The following is a 20513-nucleotide window of genomic DNA, read 5'->3' as shown; positions in this document are numbered from 1 at the left end:
CACCAGGCTCCTCTCCGTGGGATTTTCCAGGCAAGAATAATGGAGTGGGTTGCCACGCCCTCCTTCAGGGGATCTTTTCCACCCAAGGATTGAACCCGTGTCTCCTGCATTGGCAGGTGGATTCTTTACCACTGAGCCACCAGGGAAGCCCAGTAAGATATCTAACACCAGTTTAATTCTCATTTCTCTATAGTGAACTTCATTTTTTTCTTGTTGGATTTTCCTGTTTTGTTTTGCTTTATTAGTTTCCTTCTTTGGAAGTGTATAGGATGTCCTCTGTCTTTAGCGTACCGGGGTTTTGTAAGGCTGTGTTTCGGTGAGACTTTTTTTTTTCATTCCCTGCTGGGTGCTTTTGGACCCTTTCAGTTTAAAGTGTTATGTCAGCCTTTCACTCTGAACATTTTTTCCTGTCATTTCTTTGGTAATGTCCTCCTCTGCGTTTCCTTTATTTCCTCTTCCTTGAAATCCTGTTAGTGGTTAGACGTCCTGGATTGGTCCTGTGTGCTGGTTCTGTCCTGTCCCTGCCCCCATCTACGTCTTTCCTTTCTGGAGTCTCGTGGACGGTCTTAACATTGTCCTCCAGACTTCCTAGTAAAGGTTTTCATTTGGGAGCCTCATTTTTTAATTTTTCTCCCTCTGGTCCTCTGATTATTTCATTTTCATAGCATCTTGCTCTTGCTTCACAGAAGCCAAATTGGGTTGACGTTCTCGGACACACTAATTAGAATTGTTTTAAAAATTATCTCCTGACCCTTAAATGATCCCGTTTCCTCTGGGATCTGGTTCTGGTTGTTTATTTTGGTCATTCTTTTTCAGACGGCTGGCTTTCCCTTAGTGCCTGGTGAATGTTAGTTCAGTTATGTTTATTATTTTTTTTAAGTTTAAAATTTTTTTTCGGCCATGCAGTACAGCTCGTGGGATCTTAGTTCCCCCAGTAGGGATTGAACCTGGGCCCTCAGCAGCAGAAGCGCAGAGTCCTATCCACTGGGCTGCCAGGGAAGTCCCGGTTCATTTGTGTTTAAAAATGAAGAACCAGGCTGATAGTCTAGCAAACTGAGTTAGGTCTGTTGCCCCCACAGGTCTCTCTTGGACGGCTAGCTGTATAGACAGAGAGCAGGGCTTGCTGGCTGGCCTTGCCTGAGTTTGGAGGTACCAGCCCAGTCTGGAGCCTATGTACTCTCTAGTCCACGGTGCCTCATGGACCACATCTGGCCTGCTTCCTTTTGTGAGGCCTGTGAGATAAGTGTGGTATTTATATTTTTAAAGGGTTAGTTTAAAAAAAAAAATAGAAAACTAAGAAGAATGTGCCACAGAGGCTGTATGTAACCAGCAATGCCCCACAAATTGACTGTCACACTTTGTACAGAGAGTTCGTCTGCTCCTGCTCCAGTCAGTTCAGTTGCTCAGTCGTGTCCGAGTCTTTGCGACACCATGGACTGCAACACGCCAGGCTTCCCTTAAAGTCATGTCCAAAGAGTCGGTGATACCATCCAACCATCTCATCCTCTGGCATCCCCTTCTCCTCCTGCCTTCAATCTTTCCTAGCATCAGGGTCTTTTCCAGTGAGTCAGTTCTTCGCATCAGGTGACGGAAGTATTGGAGCTTCAATTTCAGCATCAGTCCTTCCAATGAATATTCAGGACTGATTTCCTTTAGGATTGACTGGTTTGATCTCCTTGCATTTCAAGGGACTCTCAAGAGTCTTCTCCAACACCACCGTTCAAAAGCATCAATTATTCGGCTCTCAGCTTTCTTTATGGTCCAACTGTCACATCCTTTCATGACTGGAAAAACCATAGCTTTGACTATATGGACCTTTGTCGCTAAAATAGTATCTCTGGTTTTTAATATCCTGTCTAGGTTTGTCATAGCTTTTATTCCAAGGAGCAAGCATCTTTTAATTTCATGCCTGCAGTCACCATCTGCAGTGATTTTGGAGCCCAAGAAAATAAAGTCTGTCACTGTTTCCATTGTTTCCCCATCTGTTTGCCATGAAGTGTTGGGACCAGATGCCATGATCTTAGTTTTTTTGAATGTTGAGTTTTCAGCCAGCTTTTTCACTCTCCTCTTTCATTTTCATCAAGAGGCTCTTTAGTTCCTCTTTAATTTCTGCCATAAGGGTGGTGTCATCTGCATGTCTGAGGTTATTGATGTTTCTCCTGGCATTCTTGATTCCAGCTTGTGCTTCATCCAGCCAGGCATTTAGCATGATGTACTCTGCCTATAAGTTAAATAACCGGGGTGACAATATACACCTTGACGTATACCTTTCCCAATTTGGAACCAGTCTGTTGTTCCATGTCTGGTTCTAACTGTTGCCTCTTGACCTGAATGCCGGTTTCTCAGGAGGCAAATAAGGTGGTCTGGTATTCCCATCTCTTTAAATTTTCCACATTCTTTAAGAATTACCCCTGTTCCAGTCCAAGGGTTAATATCTTTGGAGCACAATCCTCTGTTTTCCCCTGCATTAACTGCCTGCCCCCATGATGGAAGTAGGCCATGGATGAAGCTAGTTGGTACAGCTCTTCTCTAGAGGGGCTCTTTATTATTTTTCTTTTTAAAGAAATATTCATTTACTTAGCTGTACCAAGTGTCTGCTGTGGCCTGTGGGATCTTCATTGAGGCATATGGGATCCTTATTTGTGGTCTGTGGGATCTAGTTCCCTGACCAGGGGTCAAAGTCAGGTGCCCTTGCATTGGGAGCATGGAGTCTTAACCCCTGGGCCACCAGGGAAGTCCCTAGAGGGGCCCTTAGTTGGTCCTGGTTTCCAGCTCTGTTTCCTGTCCTGCCCTCTGTCCCTGCTTGTTCAGAGCCCACATCCTCTTCCTGGTTCACGTGGGGAGGCTGGCGATGCGCTGCCTGTGGCCCTGATGGTGGTCCAGGCTACAGCTTCCTCCCCTGCGGTCCTCATCCACTCACACCCTGCCTTCCACTTCCTAACCTTGGGAAATGAATCGCGGTCTCTTGTTTTCTGCTGCTTGTCCCTTCACGTTCCCTCTTATGGGTTTGTTCCTATTTGTATTTCATCACTGCATTGCAGTGGGTTTTTGAAATGTTCCGAGAATCACTATTAAATAGGAAATGGGGGCCTTCCTCACATGTGTCCGTGTGCCGGGTGGGGCTTAGACCACAGAGACGTTACCCCATTGAGGCCACAGCCAGTGGAGCTAGTGTTGGTGAGCTGAGACAGGCACCTTGTTTCTCCCGAACTCTCTTGCACGCAGAGTGTCCTCAGTGCTCCTGCACGGTGGGCGGGGTATTGGCTAGACATGGCCAGATCCGTAAGATTGTGAAACCTGGGTCCCTCTGACCTAGCATTTCTGCCTCCAGGGGTCTGACTTAGGCAGTCATTTGTGCATATCAGAAAGAGCGGGCCAGGGTGTCTATTGTAACATTGTTTGTGATATAAAAAATGAAAAGTAAGAGCAAAAATAACCTAAATGGCCCTGTGTGTATGAAGGGGTTAATAAGATGAGGTATGTGCGTACTGATTGTTACAACAGAGGAAGATGATCTGCCTGGACTAACGAGGGAGGGTTCTGAGGTCACAGGTAACATAAAGGGTCCTCCCTCTTGTGCTAGAAAAGCACCTTTATGTAGATACGTTCATATACATCTACATTCATTAAATGTCTACATTTATTCTACATGAATATCTACATTCATCCATCAAAAGGCTGGAATAATGAGCACCTTACCTATTACTGGTGATTACTTCAATGAAAAGGATTGGGGGCTAGACTTCTGAGTCATTTGAGACTATAATCCTGTGATGTTCTGATAGAGATTGTTTAGGACATTAACCTCTTCCCCAGACAAACCAAACAAAGAAGCAGAGCAAAAGTTTAGCCTGGGGACGTCTCTGGTGGTCCAGTGGTTAAGACTCTGCATTTCCACTGTAGGAGTTGTGGGTTCAGTTCCTGGTTGGGAAACAAATATCCCACATGCCGCATGGTATGGGCAAACGATAGTAAAAATTATTTTTAAAAATAAATCAACCCAAAAGATGAGGTGGAACTGGGGCCTCTGGCTGTGTCTTTACTTCACAGCCTGAATGCTTGTCAGTTCATCAACAAGTGCTGTGTACTCCCAAATACACTCACTCCAAACTCTGGAGGTTCTTTATACCTGCCTACAGCGACGTACCTGGGAGATGCTGGTGAGGAGCAGGTGGCCATGGAGGGGTGCCTCTGGGATGGGGTGGACCGTGCAGAGGCAGCGCCTCCCACACTTGGAGTCGGGGAGGCAGGTGGGGCCAGCAATGTGGACAGAGCAGCAGAGTGGGCTCCTAGCATTAGCTGGGCTTTGAAATGGGGCTGCTGCTTCTCTTTTTTGTGAAAAAAAATTTTGTTTGGCTGTGCTGTGCCTTATTTGCAGCATGAAAACTCTTAGGTGTGGCATATGGGACTGAGTCCCCTGACCAGGGATCAAACCCAGGACCTCTACCCCCTACACCCCCGCTGCATCGGGAGCACGGAGTCCTAGCCTCTGGGCACCTGGGAAGTCCAGAAAGGGGCTTCTTTTTTTTTTTTTAATATTTATTTATTTCCCGGCACCAGGTCTTAATTGCAGCATGCAGGATCTTTAATTGCAGCTTGCAAACTCTTGGTTGCAGCATGTGGGATCTAATTCCCTGACCAGGGACTGAACCTGAGCCTCCTGCATTGGGAGCGTAGAGTCTGAGCTACTGGACACCTGGCAGGTCCTGAAAGGGGGCTTCTTTAATGGAGCTGGGGAAAGGTGAGCGAGCCCACAGGAGTCTCTCTTGGTCAGTAGAGGCCACCGAAAGATGGCACAGTTCTGCTTCTCTCCCTGGGTGCTTCAGGGCTTCCAACACTAGCGAGCCAGGGCCCTCTCTAGGGCTTGGAGGGACAATGGGATCAGAGCAAGCAGAAACTTCAAGATGGGAAGTCTCTGCCACCCGAGTAGAGTCCTTGATCCAGAACGGGCTCTGCCTTCCTCTCAGCTGTCTGACTGGCCTGTACTCATCCCCTCTGCCAGCTCCGCTCGGAGAGCCCATGAGTGCAACCTCTTGTGTGCCCCCGTCTCTTCCCTCCACAGGCTGGAGCGGAAGCCTCTGTTCAGTTCTGTGTTTAGGCTCATGGCTTCCACGAGGCTGGGAAAAGCCACTGTGTTCAGAGCCTGTTTAGAAGCAAATAGAGCCTGAGCTGAAATGTGGCCACCACCACGAGGCCTGTGTGTTCTTGTTCCCTCTCTCTCTCAGAGGGGGCAGTACGCCAAGACTCTGTGGCTGTCTTAAGGCTCGAGTCAGCAGAAAGTCCGCTCTCTCAGGGCCAGTGGGCGAGGGTGGATTACCCACGGGATGGCTGCTCCACTTCAGCCTGGGCAGCCCGCTTCAAATTCATGCTTCTCCGTGCGTGATGATGGCCTGGAGTTCCAGTAGCCCTGACTCCCGGGAAGGCCTGTGCCCGTGGCCTTCTCCTCCCTTCGCATCAGCACTCAGGCTGCCCTGAGGCTTGGCACTTTTGCCCCTCTCAGAGTGAAGCCAGGTGATGCCTTTAGACAGGAAGTCAAAATTGAGGCCATATTTTGGGACTCCTGAATAGTCAGTCTAATAGACCTTATAGTCTAGTCTGCTGGACTGCAGAACGGTATCTTCCTGTCTGTGGGGGAAAGGGTCTTGCACCTCTAACCAGGACTGTCGGTTGGCAGTTCCATTGTCTCGTTAGATAGCAGATCTCTCCCTTCTGTTCAGAGGGACCTTTGTGGAGTACCATCCTGCTGCAGCCGCCCCATATCCGAAGATGTAACCCCTGGGGCTGCATCCAGAGTCACTGAGTTTATGGCCTGGACCTTCGGGTCTCATCAGAGCCCCCCCATGACCCTCCCGGGCCTGGGAGGACCGAGGAGGGGCAGGAAGGAAGCTGCCAGAGCCAGGATCTTGCTACCATCAGCATCTGCATCTTCCCCCGTCTCCTGTGCTTTTCACTGAGACGGATAATAAGCAGTTTGGATGTTTGCTATGGGGTGGTTGGAGCTTCCAGTTAGATCCCAACCACACCCTTTGGCGCTGTTTATCCTTGATCCGGATGGAGGTCTTTTCAGGCCTCACTTGAGTACTTCCAGCACCCTCAGCGGGGGACAGTGCACACCCCGCCCCAGGCCTCCTCTGCGGCCTCCAGCCAGCTCTCTGCTCACCATGATGCCAGGGCTGAGGAGCGCGTCATCCAGCCGAGGGAAGTCCCCAAGAAGAGGAACGAAAATGGCAGGTCCTGCGAGACCCCCTTGCCGGCCTTCTCTTGGGGTGCTCCATCGGGGGGCCCTGCTGGCCCGGGCCGCAGCCCATCGCCCGTGAGGCTCTACGTGGCTCCTGTGCAGGGAGGGGCAGGGTGGGCTTCACACCCCTCTCACGCTTCGCTCTTGCCTCTCCCCTGCTCCCTTGGGCCTGCACATCTGGGTCAAATAAGTTGAAACTGGCCCACGATAATGAAGGGGGAGCCGAAATCACAGGCCTGGCCGTAGCAGTGACCTCATCGTGGAGAAGCCAGCAGCCGCGCTGGAGAGCAGGCTTGTCTGAACATGTGTGTGGGAAGGCAGGCAGACTGTCTGTGGTTTGCATTTTCATGTTTCATGTGCAGCAGCATTTTCCTGGGGATTTGGCTAAGCCCGCTCTGGCAGAGAGCAAGAAAGACAGCTGCTCTTTCCTTCCCAGAGCCCTGCCTGCTTCCCATTTCCGAAAGCAACTGGGCCTTCATGTCTGGGCGGGGTGGCAGGGCTGGCTTCAATTATCGGAGAAGGGCATTCAGGAGACCCTCACCAAGATGTGCCAGCCATGGGCATGCCGGCCCGCTCCTCAGGCTGCGGAGAGAGAGAGCGGGTGTGGAAGGGCTGGCTGCCGTCACCTGGGGTGCGTCGCTATGACCCTTCCCACTGCCGTAGCGTCCTTACAGAGAAAGAACGGCTGCCCTGAGTCCTACAAGGGCTGCAACCACCCCGCCCCAGGCCTCCTTCCCCACCGTCCCGCGCTGTCAGACTGGGAGGGTGCCGGGGCGCTTGGTACCACCCCCGGATGTTGAATGAGTCATGGATCTCTGTTGTGAGGGGGGTCATCCTCACCCATCCACCCTCCCGTCCGGAGCCCATTCCAGCCCCGCCTCTGGCTGCACACCCTGTGGGGGCTGCTCCTCAGACAGCCCCCCCACGCCGGAGGGGAGTGTGCCCCCACTTCCTGCCCTCCAGGGGGCACTGTGGCCAGCAGCCCGTGGTCGGCCTCTGCTCACGCCGACGTGCTCCCAGACCTCCCAGTCTGCAGCTCCCATTGCTCTGGCTCCTTGCTGAGCTCTTCGGTTTTGCTGACAGCTGTTTCTGTGTCTCCGGGAGGGGCTGGAACGAATCGTGTTTCTCCAGTCTGACAGGGCTGCTTTTTGGGGAAAGTGGCGGCACCACAGGTTTCTCAGGAAAGGGCCTGAAAAGGGCTAGCCCTGCGGCAGGGAAAGCCTTGTTGCACAGAGAAGTCAGACTGCTGGGTTCAGGTCTCAGCTCCACCCCTTGCCGGCTGTGTGGCCTTGGGTAACTTACTTAACCTCTCTGGGCTTCGGTTTTCAGGAGCAGCTTATTTTTATGTTTTTAATAAATGTGTTATAAAGTGATCCATAGTTGTTTTAGAAAATGGAAAGTGAAAGTTGCTCAGTCGTGTCCAACACTTTGTGACCCCACGGACTGTAGCCTGCCAGGCTCCTCTGTCAATGAGTACCCTGAAAAACTAATTTTAAAAATTACAGTTACATTCAACTCGACTGCCCAGAGATCGGTCACATCTTAGAACATGTCCTGACTTTTTTGGACTGTTCTCTGTGTGCACTTCTGTGCGTGTAGTGGTCCATGCACTCACGCTTGTAACAGTAACTTGGCACAGTATATATTCTGCTGTGTAGACCGTGTCACAGTTCATTTCGGGTCTGTTTCAGGCATGGCACACCCAGTGCACAGAACAGCGTTTCTGCTCTCAGGGAGCTGAGGTGCGTGCAGCTGCAGGGCGGGGAACATAAAGAACAGATAAATAGGCCAAGAGGCAGTAAATGGCTAAGAAGAAAAAATAAAGTACGAGGAGGGAGACAGAGGACAGGAACCTGGGCTTCCAGTTAAAAGTGGGCAGTTCAGGTGCCCAGCTGCTTCCTTTAAAACGCTCACTCAAAAGGGCTTCAAATGATTTGCCTTTAAATAAAGTTAACCCATTAAGACTTGAGGGAGAGGAGACAAACCAAGGAGGCGAATGGAGGAGGAGGAACTGGCGTGGCAGGTTGGAGAGGGTAAACCTGAGCCGGCCAAGGGGAATGCGAGCCACAGCCACTGAAATCCCTTCTCCACTTCACAGGACTGGTCATCGCTGGAGAGGTTAAAACGGAGGGTCTAGAGATTTTTGGTGTCAGTGGAGTCGCGGCACAGAAATGCAGATGGTTAAGTAGCAGTCCGCAGATTCGGTGAACCCTGAGAGGAACCCTGCCCGCCCTCCCTCTGCCCACCTGCTTCTCTTCCTCCTCACTCAGTGCTGTCTGCCAGGCCCCTACCTCCATGTGTGAAATTGGAAGAATTTTCTGGGGAATCTGAGCAGCTCAAGAGAAAAGACTTCAGCTCTCAGGGGCTCTATCATGTGCAAAGGAATAGCCTGATGGTCATGAAGCTCTCCTGTGTCAGCAAGCTTCCCTCCAGCATCTTCACACTCTAAAATATGAGTGAGCGGACAGGCCGGTTGGCCAGACTTTTGAGTAATGCCTCAGTTGAAAAAGAAGAGGCAAGGAAAAGGAACCAAGGACAAGAAAGAGACTTGGAGGAGATAGAAGCTATTCGGGAGAAGAAATTTTCAAAGATATCATTAATCTCAGAGAGAAATTATAAAAGCAAAGAAAGCAAAAGATTAGACAAGGTTAAACTCACTCTCAAGGTAGGAAACTTTATTTAAGTGTAGCTCATTATGTTTCCACATAGCCCAGGCCTGAGTCATGAAGTCTTCCAGACATGGAGATTAAAACATCATGGCAGGGGGGAAAAAAAAAAAGCAGAAGAACAAAATACTACTAAAAAGGAAGTTTTTAAATGCTCTTAGAAATTGAAAGTATGGCGGAAATGAAAACAGGAGATGAAGAACACTTTCTGAACAGTAGAGCAGAAAGATATAGAGCTGGAAACGAGAGAGAAAGGAAAACTACAAGACGAATCAAAGAAGTTAAATATCTAAATAGTGTTCCAGAAAGATAGGGCTTGAGAGAGTGGGGAAGAAACTTATCGAAGAAATGGGTCCCAGATATGTATACCTATGGCTGATCCATGTTGATGTATGGCAGAAACTAATCACAGTATTGTTATTCATTATCCTCCAATTAAAAAAAGAAAGAAATGAGTTCCAGAACTGAAGAACATGATTTTCAAGATTGAAAAGGCCTGGCACTTAGCCCAGCTTGATGGATGGAAATAAACCTGCTTTACCACCATCAGTACAGTCAGGACACGGGACAGAGAGGAAAAAGCAGGTCAGTACGCAGGCTTGGGATCAGAGTGCCTCAGACTTCTTAATAGCAGCAGTACAATCCGGAAGGTTGCAGAGATTGCTTTCAGACTTGGAGGGTCATTGCTATCCTAGAATTCTTTAGCTGAGCTCTTTAAGCATGGCAGTAGAATACAGACCTTTTCAGATGTTCCAAGCCTTTCAGTGTATCTTCCTTGTGCCATATCGCTGGACACATCTTGAGTTTGTACTTTAGTTCTTGTTGCATGGTCCCCAGACCAGTGGTAGCATCTTCTGGGCACCTGTTAGGCATGCAGGGCTTCCCTGGTGGCCAGTGCGGGAGACACAGAATCGATCCCTGGTCCGGGAAGATCCCACATGGCTGTGTGCCGCAACTACTGAGCCTGTGCTCTAGAGCCCAGGAGGCTCAACTACTGAGCTCACGTGTTGCAGCTACTGAAGCCTGTGTTCATTTGCCACAACTAGAGAAAAGCCCACACAGCAGCAAAGACCAAGCACAGCCAAAAATAAATATAAAATTAAAAAAAAGAAATGCCCCACCCCAGGCGTCCTGATACACGCTTAAGCTTGAGAAGCACTGCTTCAGCAAAATGAGGACAAGGATCTGAAAGAGGAAGATAGTGGATCCGGGAAACCAGGTACCCAACACAGCAAGGGGGAGGGCCCCTCAGGATGGCAGTGCTCGGAGCTCCCAGGCCACAGCTCTACATGGGGCACCTGCAGGCTCGGGTCACGGGCTCTGTGAACACACCATTGTCCTTGTGTCTGATGAATTTTAACATCAAGAGGAAACATTTATAAAAAGGGAAGTCCTTGTGGGGATAAAACTTGTGTGACGAGTTTATAGAAAAGTAAACAAGTAAATGTTAACTCTGTATACCAGAAGTTGTGCTGCAAGGAAGAATACTCATGGTGTATTCTTCAGCAGTGGACAGCATTTACATCATCATAATGGTGTTGATAATGCTGAGTACTGATTTATCCAAAATTGTGATCTGATTGTGTTGTGAAAATAGGGTGGAGAAGAGCATGTGTGCATGTATACATGTGCACTTACACTCTTTGTAGAGAGCTGATTCTTGTTGTTCAGTTGCTAAGTTATGTCCAACTCTGTGACCCTGTGGACTGTAGCACGCCAGGCTCCTCTGTCCTCCACCATCTCCTGGAGTTTGCTCTGATTCATGTCCGTTGAGTCAGTGATGCTAGCTAACCATCTCATCCTCTGTCATCCCCTTCTCCTTCCCTCAGTCTTTCCCAGCATCAGGGTCTTTTCCAATGAGTTGGCTCTTCCCATCAGGTGGCCAAAGTATTGGAGCTTCAGCTTCAGTATCAGTTCTTCCAATAAATATTCAGAACTGACTTCCTTTAGGATTGACTGAGAGCTGGTTTAAAAAAAAAAAAAAGTTAAATCCTTATCTTCCCTAATGGGAGGTTAACTAATAAAACTGAAAAATCAAAGTGAAACAAGATATAAAAATATTTGTAATTTGAAACTGTGGAAGTATGAGACCAAAGAAATGGCTGAAAGAGTTGACATTGGTGCTCGGGAAGGAAGCAGAAGACATTTAAAAACAAGCTTTGTTTGACTTTTATGTGCAAGATATACCTTAAAACTAAAAATAAAACCAAAGTTTGAAAAAGCATGATGGGAAGGGAGGCTCTGACAAGGAAGCTCTCTAAATAAACTGTGGTCATTTTTGAGAAATGGGTTTTAGAGTTTTTTTGTTTGTTTTTGTTTTTTAAGAATGTCAGCAGGAGGGCAGGGTCAGGAGATTCCTTGTTGCTTCTTTAGCCACTGGGAGATGCTTCTGGGCTGGGAGGTGCCAGGAACTTCTCATCCTGGGCAGGGGGCCCCTTAAGTCATTTTGCTGAATGGGGTTTGCAGAGAGGGTGCCAGGCAGGTGGTGAAGCACCGTCTGCTGACCTGCGGGGGCCGGCCCGTGGTGCCAAGGCCAAAGCCCAGCCCTGGCCTCAGCTTCCCTGTGAGCAGCCCGGGCACCAGAGTGAGACCCGCCTCACGCTGGCTGTGGCGAGTGAGTGGGTTCATGGGCACACAGGGCTCAGAACAGTGGCTGGCACTTCTGCTGGCGGTGAGCGGCCAGGGAGTAGAGGGTACCCACACCTTTTTATTTATATTTTGAAAAAAATTTTCAACCTTACAGAAGCACTGTAGAAATAGTACAAAGAACTCCCTTAATAAAAGCTCTGCAGGGGACTTCCCTGTAGTCCAGTGGTTAAGAAACTGCCTTCCAGTGCAGGGGACTCAGCTTCGATCCCTGGTTGGGGAACTAAGATCCCACATGCTGCAGGGCAACTAGGCCCGCGCGTGGCAACTAGAAAGGAAGACCCAGTGAAGCAAAACAAAAGGCTTTTTTGTTTAAATCACCATTTGATAACATGGCCACATTTCCTTTTTCTCTTGCCACATACACATACAGTAATATCTTGTCACCATTACCTCTGTTACTGAAAAGTAAGTTGCAGACATGGTAGCCCCTTATCGCTAAACGTGTCAGTGTGTGTCTCCCAGGAACCAGAGTAAAATGGTCAATTTGGGGAACTTTCACATTTATACGAAACCATTGCGTGATGTGGAGACCGTTATTAATCTTACTGCTGTTTCAATGCCACTTTCAAGCAGGAAACTTCCCCTGCCCCATCCTCCGCAGTCCACGATCCAGTCCAGTCTCCAGTGTCCTTTAATCTGGAGCAGTCCCTCAGCCCTAACTTTGACACCTTGGAGGAGCTGGGAAGCCACTTGTCTTATCGGGTGTCCCTGGGTTTGGGAGGTGATGTCACCTTGCAATGGGATACAGGTTACGTTGGCAGGCGCCCCACGGCACGGGCTTCCCAAGTGACCTCAGTGGTAAAGAATCTGCCTGCCAGTGTAGGAGACTTGGGTTTAATCTCTGGGTCAGAAAGATCCTCTGGGGGAGGAAATGGCAACCCATTCCAGTATTCTTGCCTGGAAAATTTTACAGACAGAGGAGCCTGGTGGGCTGCAGTCCATGGGGTCACAAAGAGTCAGACATGTCTGAGCAGCTGAGCACGCACCTCAGCACAGCTCAGGAGGTCTGTGTGGTCAGTTCATCTCACAGGGATGATGCTCTGGTCACTTTGTGTCCCTGTCTGCAATTAATGAGTAATCTCAAGGGAGCTGTTTTTGAGGCCCTGGGTCGATATCCTGTCCCCTACATATTTTCATCCGATATTTGAGTGTTTATCAGGCCTTGACTCTTGACCAGATTCCTCCTGAAGTTCAGTTGCAGGTCATTTGGATAAACACCAGAGCTTGCTTTTGGCTGCCAGTGAGAAACTTAGCATTGGGAAATATATTGACTTTTTTTTTCCCCCCAGAGAGGTATTATTCCATTTGGGATAAGAAGTGCACTTCCTGGGTTTAAAGTCTAAAAAGGTCAGATTCCAAAAAATAAGAAGGTCGGATTCTTTCTTTTGTTTGTTCGGTATTTGCTGAGTGCCTAGTGTATACTCGGCTCTCTTCCGGGTGCCGGGGGTAATGCGGTAAAACAGGTAGACAGACATCCCTGGGGGAATCAGGCAGGAAAGCTGTCCTCCGTGGTCAGGTCGTGCAGGGCGAACCCCAGGGTGTGGTGAGGTCAGGGGTGCTGTGCTTGGACGGAGACCTGAGCAGGTGAAGCAGGGGAACAGGTTCAAGGCCTGGAGATGGGAGTCAATGCAGGTGTGAGGAGGTCACTAGGAGGTCGCTAGGGCTGGAGCTGAGACGGCGCGGGGAAGGACGGTCAGCGGGGTTGCAGGGAGGCCTGGGCGAGACTGGGGGGCAGTGTCCATCTGGATGCCGGGAGTGAAGGTCTGACTGAGACCCGGCTGGGAGTGATGACTCTTTGGGGCTCAGAGCGCAGCAGGGCAGGTCTCCTCTGGGCAGAAAGGAGCAGTTGGACGGGGCCTTTTCATTCTTCCCTGCTGCTCAGGAGAGGACAGGAGGGGCCGGCCTGGCGAGGGGCCCGTCTCGCCCCCTTCCCAGCAGCTTGGACAGTCTCTGGCAAGCCTTGGCAGGTGGGCACGCCTGCAGGCCCTGTGGGTTTCCGGCCTGGAATGGCCGGGGAGTCCCGGGCTGAGAGCCCAAGGCGGTGCGTGCGTTGCCAGTGGGGCACGGCTCTTCTCCAGGTCGTCCCTGCCCGTCTCCCCATGGGAGGGAGCGCCAGGGCTCACAGCCTTGGTCCCCATGCCCCACCCAGGCGACCCAGAGGAGTAAGCTGAGGACGTTCGCGGGGGACTTTTCCGTGGGGGTGCAGGTGGGATTGCTGTTCTAGAGACTTCCCACCCTCTGCTCTTTGGCGTCTCAGGTGCCCGAGGTGACACAGTCAGGATTTGAACCCGGCTGATGGGTGTCACAATCTGGCCCTTCTCCACCAGGCTACACGGCTAGGGGCCAAGGGGGTGACATCCCATCTATTTCAGGCAGTCCCCTGCCTCCTGAGATCTTGTTTGTGCTTGATCTTTGACTTCTGGCCTGTGACCCCTGGACTGTTAGAGGGTGGTGGGCGTGAGAAAGGCCCCGAGGGTTGTGAAGAGGCCTCCGTGCCTCCCTTTCAGGGTCAGATCAGAGATTCCCAGGAAGTGGGGTGACATTTACTTAGCGCCTCCAGTGGCTCTGAGGAAACACCTTAATGTTTACAGCCACACTGTAGGCTCGGTTTTATGACCATCCTTAACTGATGAGGAGGTTGAGACTCCGGTTAATGACACAGCCAAGGTGGCGCAGCCGGGAAGGGGAGTCGTGTGTCAGCCCGTGGGCCTGCTACATCTGATGGGCCCTTGGTCCTTCTGGAAGTCATGAAAGTGCTTGACATGGCATCTCTGGACGCCCACCCTGGGCTGGGCTGCAGCACAGCGATGCTGGGCCCACAGGCAGGGGTGGAAAGAGCATGGACCTCAGGGCGGGAAGACCGTGGCTCCAGCCCTCCTCTGCCCTGCCGTCCCAAGCCCGTCCCGCAGCGTGGTGTCGGGTACGTTTGGAGTCCCTGTGACCTCGTCCCTCACCTGTGGAATGAGCATCACCTGCATCCTAAGACCAGACGTGCGTGTGTGGGTCGTGGTTCTCAGCTGGGTCTTGAGGTGTGTAGGCGAGCCTGAGAATCTCCCGGAGTGTGCGGTGCCTGTGCTGGGCGGCCCCCTCTCAGGGGCTCCTCCGGGGAAACACATCTGAATCTGGCATCGGGGAGGATGTCGGTCTTTTGAGAAACATCCCAACTGATTTTTAAGACACCGTTTCCTGCTTTTCGGATCTACATTCAAGCTGTTGCGGCAGATGCTAATAGAAATAGGGAAAAGGACTTAACCAAAACCAGGTGTTGCTGGACAAGGACCCTAGCCTGGAGTCTTTTTAGGAAAACGACCAGGTTTCCTTGCGATGAACACAGTGCTTCTCAACTAGGGGGCAGTCCCCCCCTCTGGGGGCATTTGGCAATATCTGTGGCATTTGTTGTAGTTGTCACAACTGGAGAGAGGGTTTGACTAGCATCTGGGAAGCCTGAAGTGCTGCTCAATAGCCTGCAGGGCACAGGATAGCCCCCACAGCAAAGGATTACCTAGGCCTTGATGGTGCCAAGGTCAAGGGTGAGTAACCCTGGGTTGAGAATAGCCAGTAGTTAAATAGTGTTGCTTATGTGTCAGACGTTGTTGGTCTAAGAGCTCCTCGGGTATTGACTTGCTAATCCTCCCAACCCTCTGACGCGAGCTGTTATTATCCTGAGCTGACAGATGGGGAAGCAGGGGCACAGGGAGCTTAAACACCTGGACGCAGGTAGGGGTCCCGAGGAAGGAGCAGGCAGGACGAGGACTTGGCTTCCCAGGCGTCTGTGCCTTCCCCCCCTGCATTAAGGGAGTCTGACTTTAAACCAGATTTTCAGCTTTGGGTTCAGAAGGCCACATACTAGAACGTTTGCTATGTGAGAAGAGTCAGAAACCTTTCATTCCTGTGCCCAGAAAGTAAGAGAGAAGGGCTGGGGTTAAGGGTTACGAGGGGCCCCATGATCCATCCATGAACGTCTTATGTTTTCCATATTCTGAGAGTGATTCACCTTCATGAATTTAACGGCATGAGACGCCTCATGGGAGTGGAACACAGGCGAATCATAACTTCTTAGCGTTCGGCTCCCGTCACTGGGGAATCAGAGACGAGACGGTGGCCGCCTCCTCACCGCGGTGCCAGGGAGGCTGGAGGGTAGCAGGACTGTGTGGAGAGCGTGGCTGACCGCGGCCGGGGCTGTGCTGTGTCTTTGCAGATGTGAAGACAACCGTGGTTTACCCTGCTACAGAGAAGCACCTACAGAAGTATCTGCGCCAGGACCTCCACCTGGTCCGAGAGACGGGCAGCGACTACAGGAACGTCACCTTGCCCCACCTGGAGTCCCAGAGCTTGAGCATCCAGGTACCGGCCACCACCAGCTCAGGCAGGCTCCACGGGTTGCACGCAGAATGCTGTCCCTGAGGCCAGTGTTTGTCTTCTCAGGCGTCGGTCGAGATGGTCCCAGGGGCTAGCAGCGTCCCTGCCTTCACGCCGCTTACCTCCTGTGCAGGCGTCAGATAGGACACGGATGTATATGTAACCACACCAGACGTGAGACTTAAGAGTGCTGTGGAGAGGAAAGGGCAGGATAAGTGGCATAGAAAGTGCTGGGCTCAGGCGGTCGTGTTTTGCGGAGGACAGTCATCTGCATGGATCAGGGAACTGACACTGGTCTCGGGCACACCACCGAGGCAGTCTGGGATCTCAGAGCAGTCCAGTCCCTGGGAAGAACTTCTGGCTACTCTCTAGTAGCGCTGATGCGATCTCAAGAATGGCTTACCCAGACCAGAGGTCTGTAAATGGTAAAAAAATGCTGGTTAGGCCTCCCCATCCAGGCGCTCATTCCTGGTTTCACCCACAGTTAGCCAGCCTCCACGAGTGGAGTCCCAGGGGAGAAACTTCTCCTTCCCTTTCGCCCCCTGCATCCATCCTGGGGGGCAGGAGCGGGGGGAGGGGATGGTTGCACAGCCTCTTCTTCCAGGGCTGTGTTCACGGGTTGGAAGCATCTTCAGAGTGTATTCAGTCCCTGGGCCAGACGCAAGGCCATTTCGCTAGCAGATCTGATTCTCCTTGGGTCTGTGCCCAGCACCAACCAGAGCCTTTCCCGAGATTGGCCCCATGTGCATGCTCAGGGTTAATGTGATGGATGAGCTGTTTTCCTATCCTGCCTCTTTATCACTCACTCCCGTTCCCTGAGCATTTGTACGTATTCCAGCCGAGAGTGTGGCCACGGTGGGGCAGGGTGTCCTGATATGGGAAGCTCACGGCCATTTCTCCCAGGCCCAGAGGAGGGGAGGGTGTCCTGAGTGTGGGGTCCTGCCAGGTGGATTGTCCTTGGGAGGAGGAAGGACAGGAGGCAGACAGGGGCTGAGGGAGGTCCCACGGGGAAGACCTGGCCAGGCTGTTAGCCGTGGCCCCACACAGGATTTGCACAAGGCTTCTCTAGCTCACTCTGGCTTGATTTTTTTTCCGTTTTTTAACAAAGACCTCCAGCATTTGTTATGTCTTCTAAGTAGTAAGGAAATTGGTCTCCATCTTTCCTAGAAAGCATCTTGGATCGTGAAGTGGATGTCCTGGAATGTGTGTTTCGCTGCACTAATTGCACATATATGTGATTAAAGAGAGGAAGTCCTTAATACAGTTTCGGCGTGAGTCATATATGCACCTTCTTAAAGACCACTGTACACATCCTCTTGGGAAATAACTCTACTACTCTCCCCACTTCTGGGTGACATGAGTGTTCATTTGTTCTTTATTATTTTAAATTGGCCGAGCTGTGTGGCTTGTGGGATCTTAGTTTCTTGACCAAAGATTGAACCCAGGCCCTCAGCAGTGAAAGCACCGAGTCCTAACCACTGGAGCGCCAGGGAATTTCCCCATGTATTCTTTTTTGGCTGTTTCTAGCAAGTTTACAAGCACTCAGCTTAATTGGCAATCAGTTCAGTTCAGTGGCTCAGTCGTGTCCAGCTCTTTGCGACCCCATGGACTGCAGCACGCCAGGCCTCCCTGTCCATCACCAACTCCCAGAGTTCACTCATACTCATGTCCATCGAGTTGGTGATGCCTCCAACCATCTCATCCTTTGTTGTCCCTTCTCCTCCCGCCTTCAATCTTTCCCAGCCTCAGGGTCTTTTCAAATGAGTCAGTTCTTTGCATTAGGTGGCCATAGTATTGGAGTTTCTGCTTCAGCATCAGTCCTTCCAATGAATACTCAGGACTGATTTCCTTTAGAATGGACTTGTTTTATCTCCTTGCAGTCCAAGGGACCCTCAAGAGTCTTCTCCAACACCACAGTTCAAAAGCATCAATTCTTTAATGCTCAGCTTTCTTTATAGTCCAACTCTCACATCCATACCTGACTACTGGAAAAACCATAGCTTTGACTAGACAGATCTTTGTTGGCAAAGTAATGTCTTTGCTTTTTAATGTGCTGTCTAGGTTGGTCATAACTTTCCTTCCAAGGAGTAAGCGTCTTTTAATTTCATGGCTGCAGTCACCATCTGCAGTGATTTTGGAGCCCAAGAAAATAAAGTCTCTCACTGTTTCCACTGTTTCCCCATCTATTTGCCATGAAGTGATGGGATCAGATGCAATATATGTTATAATGAAAACTGACCTCTTCCAGTCCTGTGGCCACTGCTGAGTTTTCCAAATTTGCTGGCATATTGAGTGCAGCACTTTCACAGCATCATCTTTTAGGATTTAAAATAGCTCAACTGGAATTCCATCACCTCCACTAGCTTTGTTCATAGTGATGCTTCCTAAGGCCCACTTGACTTTGCATTCCAGGATGTCTGGCTCTAGGTGAGTGATCACATCATCATGGTTATCTGGGTTGTGAAGATCTTTTTTGCACAGTTCTTCTGTATATTCTTGCCACATTTTCTTAATATCTTCTGCTTCTATTAGGTCCATACTATTTCTGTCCTTTATTGTGCCCATCTTTGCATGAAATGTTCCCTTGGTATCTCTAATTTTCTTGAAGAGATCTCTAGTCTTTCCCATTCTATTGTTTTCCTCTATTTCTTTGCGTTGATCACTGAGGAAGTTTTTCTTATCTCTCCTTGCTATTCTTTGGAACTCTTCAGAGCTAATTGGCAATAGCTATTATATTTATTGAGCATCCCCTAGGTCCCAGACTCTGTGCTAAGGCCTGGAGGGTCACCAGGATAAGCACTGATAATGTCCCCACAGTCTTGTAAGGAAGGTAGGCGTGCAATGTAATGGGATGAGCACTTCGGTGGTTAATACATAACGTAGAGGTGTGACACAAAGGGGAGTGATCAGCCCAGATGGTGGGGGGCTTCACTGGGGACAGGATCCTCCGGTTGGATCTTAAAAGGAAAAAGAGAAGTTTGCCAGGTGGACAGAATAAACAGGGCACTGCAGCCAGAGCAGAGAGAAACTCCAGGGCCTCAGAGGGCTGGACTCTGATGCATCTGGGGAGCTAGCACGAGAAGACAGGCAGGGCCCAGGAAGAGGTGTGTGCACTTTACCCAGGAGACCAGGAGTTCCCAAACCTTGCCAGTCGTCAGCATGGCCTCTTGAGGTTTTATAAAATACAGAGCACAGGGCCCTCCTTGGTATCTACTGACTCAGGATGGACCTGGGAAATCTAGATTAGAAAAAAATCATCTCTTGTCAGATTTTTGGACGAGTGCTATAGGCACTGAGGGTCCTGTAAATGGCTTTAAGCACGTGGGTAATGTGATGAGATTTAAAGAAGCAGTTGGAAGTGGTGAGAGTAGAAGGAGGAAGAGGCAGAGGAGAGCTTCTTTTTTATTAAGAGGCAGGGCCTAGATGGGGGCTGGCTTGGAGCAGCGAGGGGGAGCCTGGGGGTGACTCTGGGGGTACCTTGGGCAATGAGTGGCAGATGGTGGGATGGATGGCAGAGTGGGTTTCCGTGGAGGACAGTGAGTTGGCTTGGGATGTCTCAGCCACGAGGTGACTTAGAACAGCAATGGTCCTGAGCATTTTGCGGGCACCATATCTTCAACAACAAGCTTTTGGAGACTAGCTTCAGAGCCAGGTCGCCTGGCCCCAGAGTCTGTGCTCTTAGCCATCGATACTACTTGGATACTCAAATCTGAGGTGCTTGTAATTTCCCAGTTAAAAAAAAGAATGCAGTGGGATGTCTGGATCCAGAGCCTTAGAGATCCGTTTGTGAGCCCAGGGTTTGGCCTCTTGTCCTGACACCTCAGCGCCTCAAGACCTTGTGCTTTATATTTATTTTTGACTGTGCTTTGTTGCCGAGCGGGCTTCTGCCCCATTGTGGTGCTGCTCATTGCCATGGCTCCCTCTTGTTGTGGAGCACGGGCTCTAGGTAGACACATGGGATTGGTAGTTGCAGCTCATGGGTTTAGTTGCCTCACAGCATGTGGGATCTTCCCAGACCAGGGATCGAACCTGTGTCTGCTGCTTTGGCAGGCAGATTCTTATCCACCACGCCTTCATCACACCACACCGTCCAGCCCTTGGGCGCCCTCCAGTCTCACACATGGTTCTCTCTTGCCCCAGAATCAATGCACTTCCTTTGCTCTCATCCAGTCTCCTTTTTCCCCTTCCCACAGCTGGTCTTGCAGCCTCAGGCACGCCCAGCCTGACCTTTCCCAGCAACTTTTCTGCTGTCCATTGCCTCCCTGGGCAGGGCTCTGTTTTGGATGCCTGTGTGAGCATTTTCTCGCTTAGTCCTCACCACAGCCCTAACCTGTGGGTATAATTAGCACCTCTTGATGAAGGAGGAAACCAAAGCTTAGATGAAATCACTTTGCAGCATGTAGCTAGTTAGTGTTGGAGGTGAGAGATGAGCCCCATGTTGTTGGGCTCCAGAGCCCATTCATTCTCCCCCAGCTGATATGTTGTTTTCTAGGTGGAGGCAGGAGCTGTGGGGGAAGGCAGGGCCCTGGGGTGGCCTGGCCCGCTGTGGGCAGGGCAGTCCCAGGGCTGTTCACGCAGAACCACCATCCCCTCCCTCCCAT

General features: G+C 50.5%; 1 protein-coding gene across 5 annotated transcripts in view; it reads left to right on the top strand.

Annotated features, from left to right (window-relative positions):
• The window catches only part of DCPS (decapping enzyme, scavenger), a 41407-nt gene that overhangs the window by 12175 nt on the left and 8719 nt on the right, over positions 1-20513 (top strand). For all 5 annotated transcript variants that reach the window (XM_086383755.1, XM_086383757.1, XM_086383753.1 and 2 more), the window contains exon 3: positions 15752-15897. In XM_086383755.1, coding sequence (XP_086239881.1) covers positions 15752-15897 — 146 coding nt within the window. The remainder of the gene's footprint in view (positions 1-15751; positions 15898-20513) is intronic.

Source organism: Bos grunniens, chromosome 29 (genome assembly GCF_055505025.1).
Source record: "Bos grunniens cultivar Pamir isolate PY7600 chromosome 29, Bosgru_T2T1.0, whole genome shotgun sequence".
In the NCBI taxonomy this organism is placed as follows: domain Eukaryota; kingdom Metazoa; phylum Chordata; class Mammalia; order Artiodactyla; family Bovidae; genus Bos; species Bos grunniens.
This window is presented reverse-complemented; position numbering and strand designations above follow the sequence as displayed.